Genomic DNA, 24,821 nt, shown 5'->3' with positions numbered 1-24,821 from the left:
GTATTCAGGATGGATACGTTGCTTACCTCATTAAGGTCTACAGAGTCATAACCTCTTGCTCACCTTAATACCAGTAAAATCCTAATATCTATTTAATGCGGATGATTTCAAGACTGGTTTTTATTTTGCTTGTCTTGCTTGTTGCAAAATGATTTCCTCATTACTACTACAGATATTCTGGAAAATTGGGTCCATATGTACCCAGCTGAATACCATTGTAGCAACTGGCATATCCTTTGGATGAGGTCATCAATGATACGTTAATGACATCATTGATCATGTATGAGGTAATCTGTGAGGTCCTTGGCAGTGCATTGCATGAGCACAAGTTATAATTAGTTCAGTAAACTATAACTGATTAATTTCAGTGTTTTTAAATATTAGTTATATATTATTTCAACAAATAACTAGAATAGTCTTTTAGGTTTTTTTTCTAATGAATTGCTAAGGTTTATTTTAATGTTAAGTAAGATATTCTCGCCATACCCAACTAGAACCGAATTTTTACCTTTATTTTTTTTTCTTGTGAATTTTAGATCCTATACACCCAACTCACACCACGCAGCATAGCGTTTGACTGGGTGTAGTGTGTGGGTTGGACACAAGGCCTGCGGACAACCACCTGTGTGCAGCCTACACCCCACTACACACAATGGCTGTGCATGGCACAGGGTTCCCAACACACCCCCCCTTGCTGGCAGCCAACCACCTCCCCCACCACTCCTCTCCACAGGTGCCCAGTTCGCCACTTCGCACAGCCTTCAGCTGTGTGCAGCATCTGGTTGGCTGCAGGGCCTACACAACTTTCCAAGCACACATTTTCCTTTTTTTTTTGTTCTTTCCTCTCTTAGTACTCTAGCAATACCGTAGCCGAAGCACCAGCCGTGGCACCGCAAGGCTTTGTGAGCTTCACATGTTGAGGTTTGCATGATGTTGCAGTGTCATGGCTCCTGAGGTACTACATGGGGCTACACTTGGTCCTGTGGGACTCGCAGCGAGTAAATTCTTTATTTTTTATTTTGTCCCGAGGTTTGGGGGTGGGGTACGTTTGGACTGCCTCACAAGGGCCAGAATATGCTTACTCTGCCCCTTGCATCTCAATTGTTTTGTAAACCTAGATAACCGGGCAGAGTCCCCAAGTCATGAAATGGTGGCTGTAACATTTCCTTTTTTGTGTTACAGCCAGACAAACCTAGCTCTTTCCTCCCAAACCTGTGCTGATTCAATTGGACTGAAAGGGCCAACGTGGAAAAAGCCCAATCGGAATGCTGTATTTTAAAATTTGCAGTAGAGTGGAAGTCTAGCGGAACAAACTATCTAGATATCACTATAATTTAGATGCTCATTTAAATTAACGAAAAGCAGTTTGAGTAAAGATCTAACTGCACCTGTGGGGGGAAAAAAATAATATATATATTTCTTTTTCTGTGCGTTTATTACAAAGTGGCTATTGCCACTGTGTAGTTCTAGTTAGGGCAGTTTCCATGGAAAGAGCGTTTTTGTTTTTGCTTATAACGTTGGTAGTTTGACAAATTTTCACAACATTTTCCAAAAAACTGTTGAGCCGCATCAGCTTCTTTCTGGAAGCTTCTGGGTGATCCACCAAGAGGGGTGCCAAAACTTGGTTTTCCCGTGTTAGTTCCCATAGGGCATTTTGAGTAGCAATGCAGAATTAGACGGAAAGTTAGAACTTTGCTCAGAAAGCCAGCTTTTCATTATTTGGTGTAAATCTGTTCAGCTGTTTTTAATAAATTCACTTTTAAAGATGTGGTCAGGAAGGGGTTAAACGTTTAAATTATAGCTGGATGACCGGTCCTGCGGTACAGTAAGTCTATAATCATTTTTTTTTAAAGTCAACAAATTGAAAAATAAAGGTCTCTTGTTCAGACCTTTTTCTCCCGGTGGGCTGTTTGGTCCTAAGGGACCAAGATATCTGATTGGCTGGCTGCAACTTGAAGACTAAATGTTGGCATTGTCATTGCAGGAATCTGGGATGGACTTGTCCCTGTGCCCTGAACTGGCGCTACAACAAAAAAAACTTAAGCTGCCAGGATAGGGACATCTTGACCCTACTGATTTTAAGGGGGCAGTGGCTGCAGGGAGGACGCGCTGCTGTGAATGAAGTGTGCAGCACATTTGTGCAACTCTTAAGCGATATTCGCGACTAATTTTAAAAGCGCCCGTTTTTGGTCTATTTTATTTCTATTTGTGTTCTACTTTATCCCCTGATTTTAAAACCCAACTACTTGCACTTTAAATAGTAAAAACCACCGCTCTTGGCGGGTCCTTGCCCTTCCTTCTTGGTCCTCGTGACGTCGACTTTGGTGGCCATCTTGGGGGTGAGTGGGAAGCCTCCCCTTACACGGTCTAGTCGTCACAAGGACGCTAGACCTCCTTCAAAAGGCGGGCAAACTAGGCAATCGTTCTTGTTCATTTTGAGGGGGCAGTGGCTGCAGGGAGGACGCGCTGCTGTGAATGAAGTGTGCAGCACATTTGTGCAATTCTTAAGCGATATTCGCGACTAATTTTAAAAGCGCCCGTTTTTGGTCTATTTTATTTCTATTTGTGTTCTACTTTATCCCCTGATTTTAAAACCCAACTACTTGCACTTTAAATAGTAAAAACCACCGCTCTTGGCGGGTCCTTGCCCTTCCTTCTTGGTCCTCGTGACGTCGACTTTGGTGGCCATCTTGGGGGTGAGTGGGAAGCCTCCCCTTACACGGTCTAGTCGTCACAAGGACGCTAGACCTCCTTCAAAAGGCGGGCAAACTAGGCAATCGTTCTTGTTCATTTTGAGGGGGCAGTGGCTGCAGGGAGGACGCGCTGCTGTGAATGAAGTGTGCAGCACATTTGTGCAATTCTTAAGCGATATTCGCGACTAATTTTAAAAGCGCCCGTTTTTGGTCTATTTTATTTCTATTTGTGTTCTACTTTATCCCCTGATTTTAAAACCCAACTACTTGCACTTTAAATAGTAAAAACCACCGCTCTTGGCGGGTCCTTGCCCTTCCTTCTTGGTCCTCGTGACGTCGACTTTGGTGGCCATCTTGGGGGTGAGTGGGAAGCCTCCCCTTACACGGTCTAGTCGTCACAAGGACGCTAGACCTCCTACAAAAGGCGGCCATGCTAACGCGCAGCGGGTTCGCCGGAGTAACGCCAGAGTTCAGCCCGTCGGCCCAGACGGGCTCAGGGCCAGATACGCTGGCTCTGCGTCGTAGGATCAGGATGACATATACTAGAAATGATTTGCTATCACTACGCCCGGTGGTTGAACCCTGTAAGGTTACCCACACAAGTGAGTTTCCATATGTAGCGTGCAAGTATAGCATGAAGGAGCAGGGAGTTGGGAGAACCAAGGTTCTACATTCAGCTTTGCTGAATTGTAGATCCCTGCCCAGCCACTCAACTGAAATTAACTGCCTAATACATGATCATGACTTGGATGTCTTGTTTTTAACTGAAACCTGGACCACATCCACTTCGGGCCCAGATATGGTGCAGGCACTCCCCCCTGGCTATCTTATTTATCATCTAGATAGACCTGTGGGGAGAGGAGGTGGTATTGGGATAATCTATAGGGACACACTGGTCTGTAGAGCCCAGGACGGGGGGGTACGTGAGTGTGAGAGTTGTTACTTCTCACTATGTATATCAGCCACGTCCTCCATGTCAGGTCTTTTGGTATATCGTCCACCGGGAGGTGCAGGTATTTTTCCCGGCTCATTGATGGAAACGGTTACGTCTCTGGCATCGACTACTAATTTTCTCCTACTAGGAGATTTTACCCTTCATTTCGATGACCCTGAGGATACACTTGCTGGTGACCTGCAGGGCGACCTGAAAGCTTTGGACATTAATCTAATTAATTCAGGGGCTACGCACTGCAAGGGTCATCTACTGGATCCGGTCTTTTCAAATATGGACCGAACTGAGTCCCTGACCCCTTTGGCTCTACCATGTTCTGATCATTTTTTGGTCCCTTTTAACTGGCAGTATGAATCAAAGGAGGGGGTGATTCCTAAAGTTTTTTCGGTTGATAGAGCTTGGTCCAGGTTACCACTGGAGCGCTGGATTACTAACTTAAATGCCACGTGCCCGCGCCCGGTGGTGGACCCCGTAATCGCCGATGAGAATTTGAACAAGTGGCTAATTAGCTCCTTGGATGTTATTCTCCCAAAAAAGAGAATGCCAAAGAGGGAGAAGAGAGTGGGCTCTGCCCCTTGGTATACCCAGGCATTAAGAGCCCTTAGGAAAGGCTGTAAAAAGCTAGAGAGGATTTGGAGAAAGGACTGGCGAGAAGCACACCGGAATGAATATCGTGCTGCTATCAGAGGATATAAAGTCGCCCTACGGGATGCAAAAGCCAAGTATTATGATGAGAGAATTGGCAATGCAGCCAGCTCCTCGCGAGAGTCTTTTAAGATCTTTAGAGACCTTTTGAAAATCCCAGAACCATCACTGAGCCATGAGAATCCCCTAAAGAAATGTGAGGAATTGGCCAACTACTTCCACATGAAAGTGGAAAATATCATAAGCTCCTTACCTCAGCCTGTTTTGGTTGCACATACAGGTGAACATGGAGGGGAGGTACAGAAAAAGCTGGATGTTTTTGGCCCAGTGTCCATCGACGAAGTTAGTTTGGTTCTAGGGTCCATAAAAAGTGGCTCACCCAGGGACCCCGTCCCGATGAGATACTTGAAGCAGATAGCAGCTACTATTGTTACACCTGTGACGGATCTTATCAATGCTTCCTTAGCGCAGGGAGTAGTCCCCTTGAGTTGGAAAAAGGCGGTCGTAAAGGCCCTTTTGAAAAAACCTGGTCTCGATCCATCAGACCTGGCCAATTTTAGACCGATCTCCCTGTTGCCGGGGATTGGTAAGATTGCGGAGAGACTGGTGAATAAACGACTCTCACTATTCCTGGAATCCAACAATTTGTTGCGGATTTCCCAAACGGGTTTCAGGCCGGGCCAAGGCACAGACACTGCCCTTCTGGCAGTTGTTGAAGAGGCTAGGAGCATTTTGGATTCAGGAGGATCAGTGGCAGTGATCCTCCTGGACCTTAGTGCAGCTTTTGACACCGTCAACCACCAGGTGCTGCTCCAACGACTGTCAGAGGCTGGCCTAACTGGAATGGCCTTAAAGTGGCTCAGTTCGTTTTTGTATCAACGAACCTATCAAGTATGGGAAGGGAATGCACAATCCGCCTCCATCCCCCTTCAGTGTGGTGTGCCTCAGGGCTCTTCCCTGAGCCCCACACTGTTTAATATCTACATGGCCCCACTGGAGGAGGTGGTGGCTCCTCTGGGTATTAAAATCATCAGCTACGCTGATGACACCCAGTTGGTAGTAGCCCTTTCCCAATTGGTGGATTGCTCAGAGGTGTTGCACTCTTGTCTGTCCAGGGTGCACACATGGATGGTCAATTCAGCATTAAAATTGAACGGCTCTAAGACAGAGCTGATGCTGTTGGGACAAACGGGACATTCCTTGCCGATGGGCAGCTGGCCGAGTTGCTTGGGCGATCCTCCCAGCCCAAAAAAGGAGATCAAAAGCCTGGGCGTGTGGCTTGAACAAGAATTATCGTTCAAGACCCACGCTAAGAAAACAGCTGGAGTCTGTTTTGCACTGCTCCGATCAGCTCGTAAGATTTTACCTCTCCTTCCCCCAATGTCCAGGAAACTTCTTATTCAGGGGCTGATTGTCTCGAGGTTGGACTACGGTAATGCGCTCTTTTTGGGCGCACCGGAAGCCACGCTTAATAAATTACAACAAGCGCAGAATGCAGCAGCCAGGCTGCTGATGAATATCCCCAGGAGACAGTCTGCAAAACCGGCTCTGAAAGCATTGCATTGGCTTCCGATAAGGGAGAGGATAACATTTAAATCTCTCTGTACGGCACATAAAATCCTGCATGGGAAGGGTCCTCCCATTCTGGGTAATATGGTGATGCCCTATAAAGCGACTAGAGCTTTACGCTCTGACCACAAAGCTTTGCTACAAGTGCCGAGAGTGAAAAGAGCCAGAACGGGGGGTAGAAGATTTTCGGTGAACGTTGCTAAGCGCTGGAATGAGCTTCCCTTGAACTTACGGACAGAATCTGGTATCCTTCGGTTCCGAAAATTGCTTAAAACCCACCTATTTCCGGTATGATGTATCTCATTATAGGCTCCTGTTTTATCTTTCTCCTTCTGTTTCTCTTTGTGTCATTTTTTGTGCCATCTCCCTGAGTCATGAACAAGTGCCGGGATGCCTAAGGGTAACTGCGAGCTATACAAGATTCCAAAATAAATAAATAAATAAATAAACCCTGACTCTTGGAGTTTAGTGCCAAGACACCATCCAGGGCAAAAAAATAATAATACCATGGGTACCGCTTTACTGCCACGGAAGCCAGCACGGCCCTCACTTGAGATACTAGGGTTCTCCCGAGGACCATTGAGTTGACTCCTGGTTAGTACTGCATAAGGACAGCTAAAAGAAAATAATATTAAATGTACTTGTGTGATGGGAGTCCATGAGAGCGTGGGCTCATGGCTTTGCCATAGGCCAGGCCCTGCAGCTAACCCCATGTACAGTGAGCGATTGACTACCTGCAGGGGGTTGGCTAGAGGCAATGCCGCCAACCACGTTCAGCGCGTGGGCAGACGGCTGTATGTGGCAGGTGTTTGGCAGCCTGTGGGGCATTGGACATGGGACCTGGCGAGCGGCCAACCCTTCTGCTGCATTTGAGTTTCCTCGTCCTTGGACCCTCCCCACTCCACGTGGGACAGCTCCTCTGAAGTCCACCCACCCCGAAGGACCACACCCGCACCCTCTGCATCATTCCAGACTCCTGCCTCACCATGACTCACCCATTGCCTCCACCTGTTTCAACTGCCTCCGAATCCTTTGCAAGACCTTCAAGTGGATCCCACCCAAAGCCAGAAAAACAGTCAGCCAGAAAAACAGTCACCCAAACACTCATTACCAGCAGCTTGGACTACAGAAACACTCTCTACGTAGGAATCCACAAATCCCTCTCACAGAAACTCTAGACCATCCAAAACACAGCAGCCAGACTCTTCCTCGGTACCCCACGACACAAGCACATGACCCAACACCTAGGAGACCTCCACTGGCTCCCCGTCGAGAAGAGAGTAACCTTCAAACTACTCACCCACACCTATATATTCCTACATGACCTTGGACCCAAATACCTCAACGAAAGAATCTTTCTATGCACCCAAAAGAAACCTCTGCTCTGCCGAACTCGCCCTAGCAACAACCCAGCGCAACCCCAGAACTAGAGCCGGGTTAAAAGCCTTCCACATTGCAGCCAAAGCCTGGAACAAACTCCCAGTGAACATCAGACGCTCCCCCACCCTGCATACCTTCAGGAACAGCCTCAAGACCTGGCTTTTTGGCTGACCTCGGGCTTCACCCCCCACCCCCCCTCCCACCTCCTCCCAGCGCCTTGAGACCCTCACCGGTGAGTAGCGCACTTATAAACCCCTGATTGATTATACAGGCTTTTCCCATGTGCGGCAGGAGGGTTGGCTGCAGGGCAGGTCCTGTTGGCAAGCCCCTGCCACACAATGCCATCGACGATGGTTGGCGGGGGAGGTACTCTGCGCCTGCATTGGGTGTAGGCAGGCTTTGCCCTGTACTGTTTGATTTCACATCACTCAGGACTAGTTCTATGACCATTAATAACATCACTGACATCTGAAATTACATCATTTCCGAGCTCTGGATACTATAAATATGACTGGTGAATTTCAGCGGATTTTTTAGTTAAACTTAACATTTTAAACTCTAAAATCCACCGAGTAAAAGGTTACAGTGACATAGTAAATGTCAGCTAAAACGTAACATTTTAATGTCACTAACCTTCTTCTTTTTTTTTTTCTTTCTTCAGTGATTTAGTAAAGTAAGATATTACCATACTCCACTATAAAGCCAATTTAACCTTAGTTTTCTTCAGTGACTATAGATATCCAGATGGATCTGCTGAGGGCACTTTCCTATTTATTACCATTGTTGAGCGTGGTGACGCCTTGTATGGGTCTTGATGCTTCTTCCCTCTCAACAGTGGTAATAAATGGCACATTTGTCACGCCACGTATGAATATATGGTTTATGTTGCTGCATTTTTCTGTGTATTTGTTTTATTGAAAACTAACCCAAAACCAGGATTCAGTTTGTTAAATTTGTTCAGGACAGTACATTCACACCGGAGAGACAATCTGGCCTTGTGTTGGAGTTGTCACTCTGTGTAAAGTCATTGTCAAATGCAGTCTGTGAGGAAGTAAAGCATGTTTTTCTAATGTTAATTTTACTATGCTGTTGTGATGAATTCAAACTTGAACCTTGCACTGAAGTTTGAATGTGCATTTACAAGTAGAGGTGTGTTAAATAACGTTCAATCAGCTACATTTATTTTTACTGCCTTGGAATAAATGGTCATATGTATATTTGATGTCTGTGGGCGTGGTCTGTACAAGTTTATATATGTATTTGGCTTTAAAGAGGGTGTTTAACAAAGATGTGCACAAAATTACGATATTCTGCTTTGGAAATGATTGCAAAATTCAGGGCAGCGTAAAGACGAGATCATAGACCCAAGAGAATCAATAGATGAGAAAGAAAAGGACCGTAGTAGCAGTTCTTCTAATGATAAAATGGTGAAAGTGCAGCCTCTGCAGTACCTCTTGAAATATTAGGAGATAGAAAGATGGTCCAGGCAACCCGTCCGCATTCAGATTGGCTGGTTGATTGTTGAACCCTCCTGGGGAGTTCTTAGAGTTGAGGGAGTTATGGGTCTAATCCACTGACCAGCGAGCCTGGGGGATGTCTTGAGGGCAGGTTGTTCACTCAGAGCTTTGAGTCTTGAGGACATCTGCTGTGGAGGACCTCAAGTCCTACATGATGCCTCACCAAAGGTTTAGAAGGCACCCTTTTCTTCTGCTCAATGGGGATTAAACACCTCATAAAATCTTGTTGGTCATCATGATGGCTGTATCCATATACAAATCGAAGGGGCTTAAATTTGTCCAGAGTATGTTAATGGGTGACTGTGCTGCCACTCTGGTCTGATCTAACTTTGTTGTTTCCTTTTAGTCCTGGGACTTGGTGAAACAGACGCAGAACTACCTGAAGCTGCTGATCCACATCATGAACGGCGACGGTGAGTCCTTCTCTGTTTGTTCGTGCACACGGAGCTTGATCTTCCCTTCAGTTGATGGTTTGTAGTGGACTTACCTCAACAAGCTCTAGTGCTTGTGTCACAAAGGATTGTTGAGGCATTTACAGCCGTGTTTTCGCCATCCTGTTGACTATACCAATATTCGGGCACCGCCCCTGCATTGTGGTGATATGGAATCTCTTTTTGATTCATATAACCGGTAGGATGGCTAGCACCACATGTGCCTTGTACTGTGGTCTTCATCCTTCCCACTCCCACCCTATGTGCTGATCATATGGGAGATATACTATGGACTGAAGTGTGTTATCCTGTTTTAGATCTGACGCCCTTTCTTGTCTGAGACTGCCCTTAGGCTTAGTAGGGACTCCCTAATCTTCATCTACGAAACAGACCGTGTCGGAGGATGGAGCCATTCATTGGGGGCACTGTGAACTGGCCTTCGTGAGTCTGTCCGAAGGACTAATTGCACATTATACCAAGAGTAGGGCAAACTTCCTGAATAATTACACTTCCTTCGCAGACGCCATTGTTGCAATATAGCGTCCCTGGTCTTTCTTTCACAGGCTGGTGAAACCTTAACAGAAACTATGAGCACTGGCAGAATCCTGTGAAGATGAATCGGTTAGGGAAGGTGAGACCTCACCAAAACCCCTCATTCACCCAAGACCATTTACTGTTTGAATAAATTCCTGTTGGATTTGTGTAACTCATTGACACAAAAGTGGCACAATCATCAACCCCATTCACCCCCTGCCCATCCCTACCCTGTCAACATGTAAAAAGATTAAATGTTTCTGAACCTGTGGCTGGGATGTGTGAATAAAAATTACACAATCTGCTGATCAACCTTATCAATCTGAGCAAAAGTTACAAAACTTTTGTCACTTTCTGCATCAGAATTATTTTTGCAAAGAAATTGATAAATGAGCCACAGGTTTTTACAGACCCTTATTGAGGGACACTAATAAAATATGCAAATACCTTCTCTATCTGCTGAGTGAGCCTGACCCAGGACTGATGGGCATCAGGCAGCAAATAAATGTCAGACACGTTGACGCCAAAAGGCTAGACCGTTCAAACGGGCTAAGATATTTGATTTATCCATTGGATATCAGACTGCGACAGCAGCAGCGATGACAGTGGTACGTAAACATGTTTGAATTTATGAAACTGCTTCATGAGTCAGGAAATGACTATAGCAGCAGGTGCCTTGTGAAATGTGATTGCTGCATTGGTGGTAGTCTAAGCAAAGGGATATGGGGATTCCACCACGAGATGCCTGGGATGGACACCATTAATGTCAGAAAGGGGTGGCAGAGGCCGGCAGTCATGGTTGTATGTACAATGAGATTGTCTCGAACGTTCCCTCAACAGAGTTAAGTCAATTAGGCAGTCTGATGCCACCTCAAATCCTGCATTCTGCCAGCTCTACTGGCTGTTGAAATTCTTGCAAGGACATGAGATGACGGCAGGTGCTACCTTGAGCATCCCTTGGCATGAGTATCCCTTGGCATGAGTCTGCTGCCTTCTTGTTCAGGGTGAAAATTGCAAAAAACACAGTTGATGGACAGAATGTAGAACAATGTCATACATTCACCCCAGTACAAGGATCTGGGCCTAAATCCATCGTTTTTTTGCACTCCACACCACCCTGGGTTATACACTGGCTATATGCAAATCAGCTCTGACCCTGTGCCTCATGGGGAACAGTCCAGTCCGAACTATGTCTTTCCCAGACCAGAATCAAGCATCCAAGGACCGGTTTCTGGCTATCAGCCTTCATCAGCCTGGATAGCTTGACTCCAGTGGTGTGGAGAGCCTGGGACTCACGTCTGAGCATACCCAGCCCACTCGGGGAGAAAATTGTAAAAAACACAGTTGATGGACAGAATGTAGAACAATGTCATACATTCACCCCAGTACAAGGATCTGGGCCTAAATCCATCGTTTTTTTGCACTCCACACCACCCTGGGTTAGACACTGGCCACCATAAGTGTGGCAGGGTATGCTCAGACGTGAGTCCCTTGCTCACTTTGCCACTGGATTCAAGCAAGCCGGGCTGAAGACGGCTGTAATGCCAGAAACCGGTCCTCGGAAGCTTGTTTCCGGTCCAGGGAAGGCATGGCTTGGCAGTTCGGGCTGGACTGTTCCCATGAGGCACAGGGTTAGACTGATTTGCATATAGCCATGTCTGAACTGGGGTGGCAGAGTGGGCTAAAGAAAGGTGATGGATCAAACCCAGATCTTTTGACTGGGTGTGAGTGTTTGATTGGTTCACATGCTCCGTCCATCACCCCCTTTTGTACCAATTCTTGTTCAGGGTGGCTCTCACATACTCTGTAACTAATAGCATCAAGCCTGCAGTAAATGCATTATCGTTGGGGTGACTGGAAGCTGAAGGCGATTGGCTTTGGATTTCACTCCAATTCTATTAGTCAGACTTCTTACTTGTGGTAGTGCGGGCTTGTCCTTGTGCAGGTTGAGCTGCAGTGCCTCCTTGACTATGACCGTGCCCTAGTCTCCAAAAGCAAAAGGGCAGCCCCAGTTGGACATGTGTAATTAATTTTGTCTACTGATGTCCATCTTGTGGGCTACAGCTACTTGATGTCACCTCCTACAAAGCACAGACAATTGTGCTTCACATCTCATGTGCCCAGAAGCGACAACCTTGGTCTTCTGCCCCAGTTGCACCCCTCCCTATTGGTACAGTGGAGTAACCCCCCAATAATGCTGTTCTTCTTTATAAGCTCCAAATATTAATGACCCTATTTTTCATAATTCTTTACCTGTTGAAGGCGTCCTGTAAATTACTGCATGTTGGTATCTGGGTCAATTTCTTCTCCAGTTTGGAACTTTCATCTTACCACATTTGGGCCCTTTGCTGCAGTGTTAGACATTAAACGCTGTCCTATGCTCGTTATTGTTCCATGTCATTTGTAGTGCACATAACTTGGCAATGCTTAGTCATGGAATTACTTATAGTGAGGCAGATTTATCTAATGTTGCATGCTTAAAAATGGGGCTGAGGGAGTGTCCAGGAGCTCCAGCCATTCATTTTCTTTTATAAAATGCGATCTTAAATATCATTCAGCATTACATTTATTCGTTAGAGACTTCTAGCCACAGATTCCTTACCTTAGAGTAAACCCAAGGCGGCCGACTGGCTCGTTAGATTTTTTTTTTTCCATGAGCAGTACCCCTGCGCGCCTGTAGGTGGTGTCGTTCGGCTCCATGTGGCGTCCTCCGCACCGAAAGTGATGTGCACATCCTATATAGGCACCACCCCAGTGCGCTGACATCAGTTCTTTTCTTTGCACTCTAGTTCGTGCCGATGTTGAGAACTAACCCCGCCCCCTCCCCGCCCTTGTCTTTTAAAATTATTATTTTTTTTTAATCAGACTTTTTGTCAAGTTTTTGTGACACTTTTGTCTCCTGCCCAACTCAGACACAGAGCCTTACGAGCGTTATCCGGCGCGGACAGGGGCAGACTTCCCATGATGGAGCCAGTGCCTTATTGAAGTTCAGAAGAGACAAGTGTCTTCCCTACTCGCGAGGAAACCGGGTTTATATTATATATCCTATCTAATATAAGACGTGTAATTGGATAAACGCTGCACAGACTGTCAGATCACCGATCACCTCCCACTTACAGGGTGCCCAGCGGGGCCCCATGTATGTAAAATGTCCTCCCCTAACTCAACTGAGTCCCTTCCTTATGGGTGTACACCTCACCGCTCTGACGGAATACCATTTTATACCCAGGTGTCCCTTATTGCTAGGTCTTGATGAGACCTCCTACCGTAATAGGTCGCACCACCATTGACACGCTTGTGAAACAAACCAATGTACTCGTGCTCTGTCATTGTTACAGGAGCTTGTAAAGGACTACTGTAAATTGATTAGATGGTCTTTTTTTTGGAAATATTGTGTGGCACTACTTGTCACTTGTGTGTATATATAGGTTCTACTTTCGCTTCGGACACAGTACACTTCCTTTCTATTGTTGCATGATTTTTCTTCATAAATAACGAATAGCATTGTGCTTGCTGGGCTTTTTGAGTGTTTCTTCTTAGCTTGTACATCTTCTCCCTGATTATCGCCATTGTGCCTAACCATTATTATCATCAGTATTATTGTTACTTTTTTACTGTTTCCACAGGCACCATTGTGTTTTTTTTGGGTTTTTTAATATATTATTCATATGAAAGACCCTTATGGATACTGTTGTATATAAATTGGTGTCTGCTTTCTTTCGAGTCATTTCAGTTACTTACCGTCCATGTTGGTACTCTGACATGCTTAACACATGTTCCTCTAGTGAAGCCTGGCTGCTCTCCATGACACTACCATGAATGAGCTAGGGGTTTATTATTGTGAATGCAAAGGACCCTTTTGGAGTATTGTGAGATTATTGCATAGTGAAGCCTAACCAGCCTCACTTCATAATAATCCACTTTCCTACAGTATTGCAATAAATCAGGCGGGTGGGGTCGTGGACCCTCTGCCAGGAGGCTCTGCGCCTTTGGACATGGCTGGAATGTCAGGGCGTATGCCTGGTGGTTCAATACCTGGCGGACTCTTTGAACACTAGTGTGAACCAACTTAGCCATCGATGCCTAGCGTATCATGAATGGAGAAGCCAATCTGAAGATGGCGCAGTGTTGTTCCAGAATGGGGAGAGCTTTTGTTGGATCTGTTTGCAATGTCTGCAGTCTTGCCTGCTGGAGGTTCCAAGGCCGCTCTTGCTCGGAGACGCTTTTGGTCTCTAGTGGGGCACAGGACTCCTGAACACCTTCTGCAAATATCACCCCCACCCCGAGTTTTCAAGAAGATCAGGAACGACCAGGCCCAAGTACTTCTTGTTGCTCCGGGTTGGGCACAGATAGTCTAGTATCCCGATCTGTTGAGCATGAGCACGGGTCCTCTGATCAGGTTGCCTCTTCAGGAGGATCTTTTGTCACCAGACTGGGTTCTCCTCCCGAACCTAAAAACACTTTGCCTTTATGTGTGAAGAATAAGCAGCAACAGTTGACCGCTTTCGGCCTCCTGCCTGAAGTCTGCAATGTTATCAACCAGGCGCCCCTCCACCAAAACTGTATACGCCTGCTGTTGGAGCAAGTTTGTGGTATGGGGTACAGACCAACAAGTTGATCCTCTTCCTGCACGCCTTTCTCGGGTTCTTTTATTTATTTGTTCCCTAGCACTGCGTGGCTCTGCTTTTGGTACTTTGAAAGGCTATTGTTCTGCCATCTTGGCATTTCGATAGTTGCCAGATCAACCACCCCTTTTCAAGTCCTCTATTGTACATAGGTTTTGAAAAGTCTCTAACACATGTTCCACCTGCACCCTTCATTATGCTACACTGCGACCTTAATTTAGTCCTTGCATTTGTCATGTCTGTTTCTTTCGAGTCGTTACACAACTGGCTCCTTGCCATCAAAACGGCCTTCCAAGTGACAGGAACATCTGCCCGGAGGGTCAGTTAGCCTCAGGCCTTGTCATTTTAGCTGCCGGACCTCACTATCCAAACAAACTGGTCCTTTGGATAGAGCATCCTTTCTCTCAAATGTGGTAACTTCTTTCATGTAGGCCAATCCACCACACTGACTACGTTTTTTACATTTTCATTTATGCTCTCCCCTCAGCTCTCTAAATAAGAGGAGACACTGCTTCAGCTGGGCCCATAAAGAGTATTGTCAGTCTATCTTGACTGCACAAAAGAATTCAGGTGTATGACCAACTCTTTTTGGGGGGGGGGTACATCGGTGCCCAAAAAAGGGAAGGCGTTGCAGAAGCGGACCAGCTCAGGTTGGATAGTGGGCTGCTATGCATTGGCTCAAAAGCAGTCCCCTGAAGGATTGCAGGCTCGCTCCACCAGAGCCACGGCTGCGACCACTTCCTTAATTCACGGAGTCCCTGTTCTGTCGGGCAGAAACGTGGGCTCCTTGCACATTTTTATGAAGCAGTCCTGCTTGGACAGTCCGGTCCGACGAGACCGGCATTTTTCCCTTTTTGTCTTACAGGATTTTCTAGTATAAATCTTTGTGGCTATCCCACCTCTGGGAGGTATTGCTTGGTTGTCTGTTCTAAAGTAAGGAATCTGCAACTAGAAGTCTCTAACAGATTAACAAGTTGCTTACCTTTGGTGTCTCCTTATCTGGTAGAGACTCTGCCTAGCTGCAGATTCCTTACCAACCCACCCATTCTCCCTGCTCTGTGAACAAGTTTCAGAGTAAGCGATACACAACAGTGGTCAATGTTCTTCTTAGCTTACCACTCCTGGAGTGGAAAGTCACATAAAGAAACTGACGTTAGTGCGCTGGGGTGGCATCTATATAGGCACTGTGCATGTCGCTTACAGTGCAAATGCTGCCACGCAGAGCTGAACGACACCACCTACCGGCGTGCTGGGGCGCTGCTCACAAAACAATTTCCAGATCCAATCTGACAGCTGGGGATTATTCCAAGTTTAGGACTCTTCGGCTAAATAGAGTCTTTATCAGATAAGGGATTACCAAAGGTAAGTAACTTGTTTGTCTGTTTTTATCCTTGCAGCTCTGGTTTCAGGTTCTGTAATTAGGATCCACTCTGAATTTACAAAACTTGTTTAAATGATCTATCTAAGCGGAGTGACCCTGGTAATGGTAAAACCTCTTGTATTTCTTCTCTGAGAGAATTCCACCATAATACTGTTTGATTGTGCGGGTCTTATGTAGCATCCTCATTTCCTTCATTACGGAAGTGGATGTTCAGCCAGTGGAGGGGCCTATGGACCTGCAGCCTTGGATGCATAGAATAATGGAGGCAGTGGGCTGAGTAGGTTGCCGGTCTTTGGATGGGTAGCAGCACTCTTGATTACTGCTTTTTTTATCTGGTCCACAGAAAACCTTTGCTTGTCCTTACTTTCTTTCTAACGTAGCATTGCATATTAGTTTGACTCCCTACTTTCACGTCTTCCAGGAAATGTTTGTTTTCTTCTTCGCCTGACACATTCAGTCTTTGTCCCTCTTCTGTGTAATAGTTTACCTGACCTAGATACCATAAAGTTGCCACCAGTGTGGTTGTAAGTTGTCTGTGGTGAAGGTGCATTACATGCCTTTAACAGTTCTCAATCTTTTGTGTTTTTTTCACTGGTCAAATCTCCCCCCCCCCCCCCCCCCCCCCCCCCCCAAATAACTTTCCAATGACATCAGACCCACTTAGAAATGAATCCATTGTCGGAAATGACAGGGCTATGTAGGGTGTACCCTTAGTAATCCTAATTGTAAGTACAAACGCTTGGGAGAGAGAGGTACCGTCATATTCTTAGTTTTTTAGGTATAATGCCACACTAACTCCATTTCTCTTGACCTCTCTGTGTAACGATATTGACCATCCCTCGAGCCACTCCAATCACTGCCGTACACTTGTTCCCCCCCCCCCCCCCCCGGCTTTTAAGGGCAAACTATTACCACTCTTCCTACCTTTGTAATCCTGATATCTGTGTTTGGTGTCTTTTTGGTGCTATTTGCATCATTTAAAATGGTGAAAAAACCTGCACTATATCAACAGTAGGAACAACTACAGCAAAACTAAATTGTTTATTGTTGTATTACTTTAATGTTTGGAACTAAAGGAATTTCAATTCATATAGGCATTGTTTAAAATTATTAGTTTTTTTCCCCAGGAGCCGCACAATCTCCTTGTTGCTCCCTCAACGCCAAATTGAATTTAGTTAATTGCATAGTTAATTAAAACCATAACAAACAAGACCATCTCATTAATATAAACAAAAGTTAAAATCAGAAACACACTATTTAAAAAAAAAATAGGCAGGTCGGTTAAAATGTTAATTTCAAAAGATCATTTTTTAGTAAGTGGCAAGTTATATCAACATCATTATAGTACCATAAAGAGTGCAGTCTCAGTTAAGGAAGTAGCCTTTCTTTTGAGATCCATGTTATGTGGTTTAAAGGTCGCCCGACGATCAAAAAGAACTCCCATATATTTATACGTGGTTGTCTTCTCCACCTGGTTGTTTTATAAATGACATTTAAATTTTTTTTATTTTCCTGCTAACTTTCATAGTTTTTGTTTTCTTTAAGTTGACTGTCAAGCCATTTCTTGTGGAATATATAAAGTTGATTTATGAGTCTCTGTAAGACCCTGCAGCCTTCCCCGCGGATATTTTTAAGGATTCAGTTATGAAAGATTGGGAGGAAAAGGGCATTTAAGAAAATAGGAGATCTGCTTGACCAGGAAGGTATCCTCCTGTTTCAGGAGTTACAAACAAAATATAAGCTTTCCGGTGAGTTTTTTCAAATATCTGCAGCTCAGAAGCTACTTTATGAACAAAAGGGGAGGCACATTAGGGTTTGGGCAATCCCAGATAATGGAACATATAGAGCGGAATCAGCATTGTACGATTCGGTATTTGTATTGAACTACATTCATTTAAAAAAGATGATGGGGGAAAAATTTGCTACGAAATGGAGAGAGAAAATAGGCTCCTCTATTGAGATGTTTCAAGTTTCCTTAGATTTAGGTTGCACTGTGTTATGTTCAGCAACCCTACAGGCACAGCACTACAAGACGCTGTTTTCCCTATATCGTACCCCTGCCAGAATAGCACAATGGGGCGGCACTTCGGGAGTAACTTGCCCACGATTCAATTCAATGAATGCCGATATAGTTCATGTTTGCAGAATGCCCACAATTGCATTCATTAAAAGTGGCAATTAATGCCTTTTTACAAGGATCATTAGCGATTAATGCAGCAATGACACCAAAATTAATACTGTTGGGGCTCTTGGGGGAGGACGAACCCCAGTTCACAGAGTTTTTATTTGTTGCTACGGCAGTGTACCGAATATGCATTGCTAAGGCTTGGCTGGATAAGGTTCCGCCAACGTTTCAAACGTGGATTGCTAGGTTACTTGCTATTTATAATCTGGAGAAGGCAATATACGATAAGAAGGGGCAGAGAGCTAGAGCATTGGGGGAGAAGATTTGGAATCGCATAGAGCGTTGGAAGAGGGGACTGGCGTATTGATATAGCGAAGGTTTTCAGATGCTTATAATGCCTAGACATTATTGGTAGCATGGATGTAATAAGGACTCCAAAGGTATATGAATATGTTTATGCTTAAGATTAATCTAAATGTCATAAGGAATAGAAAGTGCGTGTATAGAAGGTTGATTACAGAATGTGTAACATAGGAATAAGAATTGTTATGTTAAAAACCATATAAATGTGCTGTAACATTGAGTGATATATGTTGGAAAAGAAAAATGGGGGGGGGAATAAAAAAAAAAAAAAAAAAAGACCCTGCAGCCTTATTTTCAATACCTTGGCATATTTTTTTCATTTGGCAAAGCAAATGGCACATGTTTCCTATTTCACTACAAGCATTTTTTCCAGTTACTTTTTTTCTGTACATGTGCAGAATGGCGGAGACTAACATGGTCTATGAGCATCTCTCCCCTCGGCCCCCCCACCCCCGCCGCCCACCCCCCTTGTCTTTACTTCAACACACTTGTAACCTGGTTCATTGCCTCTTCCATCATCTGTGCTGCATTTTTTAGAACCCAACAATAGATCTTTGGTAGTTCCCAGCAGTATTGGGTGTATGATTGCTGGAAACTGCAGGCACAGTTACGTAAGTGTCTGTTACTGTGTTTGACCATAGATATGGCCAATTTGTTTTCATAGAGAAGTCTCCTCTTATGCCCCAGAGTTCGGTATCAACTCTCTTTATTTACTTATTGTTGAGGTGTGTTGGGATGGAAGGGGGGACCCTTCATGGCTCTGGAGAGCATGAACATAACTTCCATGTTCCCACAAAGTGAACTTATGTTTTTTACTTTTGTGTTTTCAGCACTCACGACAATCATGTGTGCAGTGAAGATTCACTGACGTGGAATGTGACCTCAAGATAGGCTGTGTGGTCTGAAGGGTCGCATCATGTGCACTCTACTTTACGGAGTGTTACTGCGATCTACTTATGGGCCTGTGAAGGGCTGACGGTGGTGGGACAACAAATGTATAATGGCAGAAAAGGCCTTTTTGATGTCACCTGCTTTGGAGAACTCCCTATAGGCCGCCTCTTCTTTTTTTTTTTGGTTTTTTTTTTAGATTGGTGTTAGTGCCCTACAGTCTGATCCTTTGCTCAGTCTGTGTTGGACATGGAGACCACATGTATTATTGCCTTCTGTATGTGTAGTAAGATGTTTGTGCAGTGTGTGTGTTGTAAAGGACTGGCTGCCAAGGAACACATTTTGATTTTTTGCATGAGTGATTCCTAAAATGGAGCATGGAAACAACCTGCCCGAGATCAGTCTGAATTGCAGGGCACTTCCAAAGCAGTACTGAGGCCCTTTGTTTTGGCCCTTACTCTACGCTGTGAAGAGTAAAAGACAAAAGGTCACTGTGAAGTGAAGGGACGTTCCCTGTCCTATGTATCCATTGTTTCCCCGAGCTGTTACACTAAATATATTAGGAAGTAGCTGAATGAGGAAGCATCTGCCTTTTTTTTTTTTTTGCACTTATGTTTTGGGTCTCTTCTGTCAAACTTCCAACCAGGCCCTCCTTCCTCCTAACTCTAGAAGACAGACACTAGCGTGACCAGTCTGGGAGGAATATGCAAAAATCAGGAACTTACTGAAACCAGACCAGTGGAATATACAACTTGAAAACTTGATATAATCTGTTTGGGTGCCATTTATATTTATTTTTATTTATATAGTGTTTTATAAAGCGCATACACGACCATCATCGTATCCAAGCGCTGGCCAAAGAAAAGGATGCTTTCAGTACAGTAAAGACCTATATTTCTTAAGATAAGCTTGTATTTAGAGTTCGAAGAACAAGGTATAAAACAGTTGTATACAATATCAGAAAGAAGGCATGAGCGTTTCAAAAGAGTTCATGTATCTAGAGTTCCAAGAGCGATGCAGAAAATGGTGCACAATATTTATTCGTGTGAATGGCCGTTTAAAAAAAGTTCTCTTATGACACTTCTTTCTAGTAGTAAGGCTTTCACTTCCTTCTTGAAGAGCCAGAATGAGGTAGTTGCTCTCGTTGAGGTTGGTAGGGAGTGCCATATTTTTTGTGCAGATCCGGCGAAAGTGCGGCTGTGTGTTTGTTTACTTTTTATTCTATATCTGGCTGCTTCTAGTAAGCGAGATTTAACATTTCTAGAGTCTCTTCCGCCTCCTGATAGCTTGATCCGATATGCCATGTATTTTGGTCCTGGATTGTGTATGGCTCTGAGTGTTAAGCATGCCAGCTTCAGTTGAATTCTAGCTTCAACTGGGAGGCTCTGAGCGATGGGGAAATGTGGTCCTAACTGATGCGCTGATGTCTCATCAGCCAGTACCCAGGAATTGGATACCGATGCGCTTTTTTTTTTTTTTTTGCTCCAAAGTTGAAGGGGTCGTTGACTGCCAACTCACCTTTTCTACGTTCAAGTCCAGGAAGACCGGGTCCCACAAGAATTTATCACTTTCTAGTCCCCTGGTACTGGTGGACAGGCAGGTTGGGAAACATGATCCTGGAATTTCTGCAACCTCCCTGGATGAACTGCCTTGGGACTTCTTTGACAGAAGGGGCTGATTGACTGCTGAAGAGTGATGTTTGTGGTAGCTTTGCGTAAAGAAGAAACTGCTCACAAAATGGGGACTGCATGGAGCTGGGACAGAAAGAACAGAAATTTCCTTTGTTGTGGCCTGAGGAAGATCTGCGCTGGCAGGCCCTGGTGGGACTTTTGATCCTGGTTCAGCGTGCAGTTCGCCCCAAATGTAAATGTAAATGTATTGCGACTTATATAGCGCACGTATCACCCGAAGGTATCAAGGCGCTTGCTTAGGGAACCCGTCCTGGTATTCCCCTGTGAGATACCCCGGCAGGGTATCCACAAGGTGAAAGCCAGGCATCCCGCCGCGAGGGGCCGTAGTGGAGATTAAGCAAGCTATTGCCCAGAGTCGCAGAGTGTGACCCCATGAGTCGAGTAGGCACCGGAGCGAGAATTGTCGAGTCCGTGGAATTTTTGAGCCCGAGACCCGCCGAGGCGGGGAATCGAACCCTGGTCCACGGCCGATCTCAGCTTCCAGGTCTGCCGCCTCTAACCACTGAGCCACGCTTCTCCACAAATCAAGATCACTTGCTCCCTGGCTCTGTACCTGCTGCTTGTGAGCACTCTGTGCATTCCCCTTGACCAATCCACACAGGATTTGGGGATCTCTGGTGGTGAGGTCTCGTGTGAACGATAGAGTACTGACCAGACCGAAAGTACAGAGATGACATGGCGTCAAGAAGAAGCACAACTGCAGACTAAATGTAAATATCTTAAAATATAGGACATGTAGGAACATTTCTCAGTTGACTTGACTGTCCACAGCAACCAAAGTCAAGATGCAGATAGAACGTTTTAATTCTTATGTAGGAAAACTCCATTGGAATTTATTAAATCACTTACTTTCTTAAGAACTAAAAGTTATATTCCTCTCACTAATTGCATAATGGTACATATTTGTAACTGGGCACACTTTATGCACTCTTGATGGGCATGTTTAAGTGTCAGTTATTCATTTTGTTTTTGTTTAGCACAGAGTATTTGTGACAGTAAATTTGCAATCCTTGCTAGTTGATTGTCATTAGTTCCCTCTTTAAAAACTGAGGGGAGAGGAGGGCGAGGAGGGGGCAGAGGAGTGAAGTCTGTTGACACCTGGAGACCATGCTTGATGTGGGAGGCAAACCTTTTGAAAGAGGCTAAGAATCCACTTTCTTCTAAATGATTGCATGTTTGGTTGACTCCTCAGGTGTGGGCTCTGTAAATTTCAGATGTGCGTTCCCAGGAACCATACGGTTTAATGCATTTCAGGTTTACAGCAGGGAGTGAAGTGTGGTGATCACTTCTTGACCTAATTTGGATGAAGCCACCCACGTTTTGTAAATGGAATGTGATCTGAATAATTTTTTTATGATATTGAATATCTTTAAAGACCCGGCAAGGATCTAATTCTTTAGGTTGTAGTCTAGTTGGGGTTCTCCTTTTTGCCTGGTCTTGTGTGGATGTTAAGCAGAAGCATAGCCCGTGATGAATCTTGTTGGACATCAAATGTCATGAGTTTAACCGGTGAATAGTGGGAGCAGCTCTAATCTGTTGTCTAATTTTGGCACCAGTGAGGTTTGCCAAGGTTCCTGGAAGTTCCAGCAGCTGTTTATGGGTAGTGTATTTTAGGCCCTAAAGAAGTGGAGTGAGCAGGATTTATGGATGTCCAGCACCAAAGGAGGAAAGAAGGTCTTTCTTAATGTTGGCTATTGTGGCCTATGTCCCCTTCCTAGTCTGTCATGCAAGATAATGTTTGACTCCAAGTGATTCTTGTAGGTGGCACATGAACCTACACTTCCATGAATTTACTGTTGCACTGGAGATTTGAGGAGTCTTTGCCAGCTACACTTGATTGGGGATGTGTGTATTGTGTTTAAGAGTAATTGTTGCATGCTTTTTAGTGCTACTGACTTGTCTTGTTAAAATAAATCATTGAGTTCTTGTGATAACTCTAACGAGTGTATACATGATCTTGGATGCCTTACACAGCATAACTGGGCTTTCATAGGCTTTTGTCCTTGTACCTTCCTTGCACGCTACTTCAGTCACTACTGTAAGGCGAGGTATGGAGGCTTGAGTGATGGGAAGTTTGGTTATACAACAATCTGTGGTATAACTGGTGTGATATCAATTTAGGCTGTTGAGTTCAAGAACCTAAAAGATAGGATTAACACAACAGGATTAGTAAGTATCCATCAATACTTGGGGAAGTGCTATACTGGACTGTCGGCTTCCTACACCACTACTTTCTGGACCTCTGAGTGGCTATTGATCATGTGCAGAGCGCTGTCATTAACTGTACAAAGCAAGGGTTACTTACTCGGAAAGACTGTGTCCCCATTGGGTAATCCCTGAAACCTCACTGGTTGCTGTCTGATCTGTGAAAAGGAAATCGCCACCAGTGCTTTTTACAATCGTCTCCCCAGTCTGCCCCTCACTGTACAAACCTTCCATATTTTTATCTTTTATTTTCTTGTGAATCCACCATAATGAAGCTTGTACTTCTTATCTCTTTCTGATTCAGATAACAGTGGATTATTGGTGCACTGCATTTCCGGCTGGGACCGAACCCCTCTCTTTATCTCCCTGTTGCGTCTTTCTCTCTGGGCTGTAAGTATTTGGCCTGTGGTTTTGAACTGCATGTGGAGTTGGGGTGGATTGTGTTGAGCATGTAGTGCGAACACCTTAACGCTTCACATGAATGTAAAGAAAGCAGTTAAACATTGTTCCAATCCAGTGCTCAATACTGCTTAAAAGTATAAAGTGAATGAACGTCTAAATACTCCCTAAATGTCTGCAAGAATCGAAGCTCTCATCCCTCTGAAAGATCCAAAGAGGAATGACTAATTCCTGTCAGGGACATTTAAGTGAGCGAAGAGAATGGGTCTCTTTAAAGATCATTAAAGTGCTTTTCATAATTAAAAATGACTGATATATTTTTTAACTCTATAGATCAGGATGTCTTATGCAAGTGCATCCTTTTCACAAGTTCTGATACTACGCACTATGTGAAGGTCTAAGTTCTCACTAAAAATCTTTAGTGGATGAACTGCCAGCAGATTCTGTTTTTGACCACCTGTCCTCCTCTTTCCGAACTTGGGTATCCTTTGTCCTAGCATAGTTTGTCTTTCCATGTATCTCATAATAGTTTGTACTGTGATTATATAAAACACTTTCATGTGTGTTCTCCTCCTGTGATAGACTGTGGGTTACTTTGTCTGCCTCTTGTGCAATGAAGCAACAAGCCTAATCCAACCTTCTGTATAAAAGATTTTCCGCCAGTTTTGTTCCTACAGCAAAAACAAAATAGCTGAATGAAGCTTAAATTAACATACCTTTAATCAATAAAGCGTTCTTTGAGTTTGCAGTAGTATGATTGCTTCAAATGAGTTATTGGAGCATGATCTTGTTTCTTATGGAACGCCTACTAGTTTGGATGTGCATAAAGCTGGCTTCTGGGAAGGTACCCCCTCTTGATGTCCCTTGCAGTGCCTGTCTGTCGGCATCTTTCGAGAGATCCATTTTCTTCCATGTCTCCTGGCATTGACGGGGATGCTGTCTTTGGTCTCTTTCCCATCTTGAAAAACTCATTCTGTAATGTTTAGAAATTGTATGGAGCTGTTTTTGATGTAATGGACCACCAGTACTTGGACCGCTCCTTCTCTCCTCTGTAAAAAAAAAAAAAAAAAAAAAAAACCCCAAAAAAACCAACAACTCTGGCTCATTTTCTGTTCTGCAGGATGGGATGGTCCACGCGTCCTTGGAGCCTGCCGAGATTCTTTACCTGACGGTGGCCTATGACTGGTTTCTCTTCGGGTATGTGCTGCACTGGGTCACTTTGGGGACTGTTGGTAGGGTAAAGGGTATGGGGGGGGGATACCCCTTTACATCTGTCTGGTTGTTTCACTGAAGTCATCCAGGGAATCCAAGTTTGGATTGGGACCCCGGTCTGTCTTTCGGTGGTGATGCAGGAGCTTGGCTGAGGCTGGGGCAGAGTTAGAGGGGTATATGTGTGTGTGTGTGTGTGTTCACTTTATTTTAG

General features: G+C 44.7%; 1 protein-coding gene across 2 annotated transcripts in view; it reads left to right on the top strand.

Annotated features, from left to right (window-relative positions):
- Positions 1-24,821, top strand: part of MTMR14 (myotubularin related protein 14) — a 200,769-nt gene that overhangs the window by 88,144 nt on the left and 87,804 nt on the right. For both annotated transcript variants that reach the window (XM_078661856.1, XM_078661855.1), the window contains exons 10-12: positions 9,103-9,169; positions 23,304-23,389; positions 24,519-24,595. In XM_078661856.1, the coding sequence (XP_078517982.1) occupies positions 9,103-9,169; positions 23,304-23,389; positions 24,519-24,595 (230 nt within the window). The remainder of the gene's footprint in view (positions 1-9,102; positions 9,170-23,303; positions 23,390-24,518; positions 24,596-24,821) is intronic.

The sequence above is a fragment of the Lissotriton helveticus genome, chromosome 9 (assembly GCF_964261635.1).
Source record: "Lissotriton helveticus chromosome 9, aLisHel1.1, whole genome shotgun sequence".
Classification (NCBI taxonomy): Eukaryota; Metazoa; Chordata; class Amphibia; order Caudata; family Salamandridae; genus Lissotriton; species Lissotriton helveticus.
The sequence above is the reverse complement of the archived record's forward strand: the minus strand, read 5'-3'. Positions and strand labels throughout refer to the sequence as shown.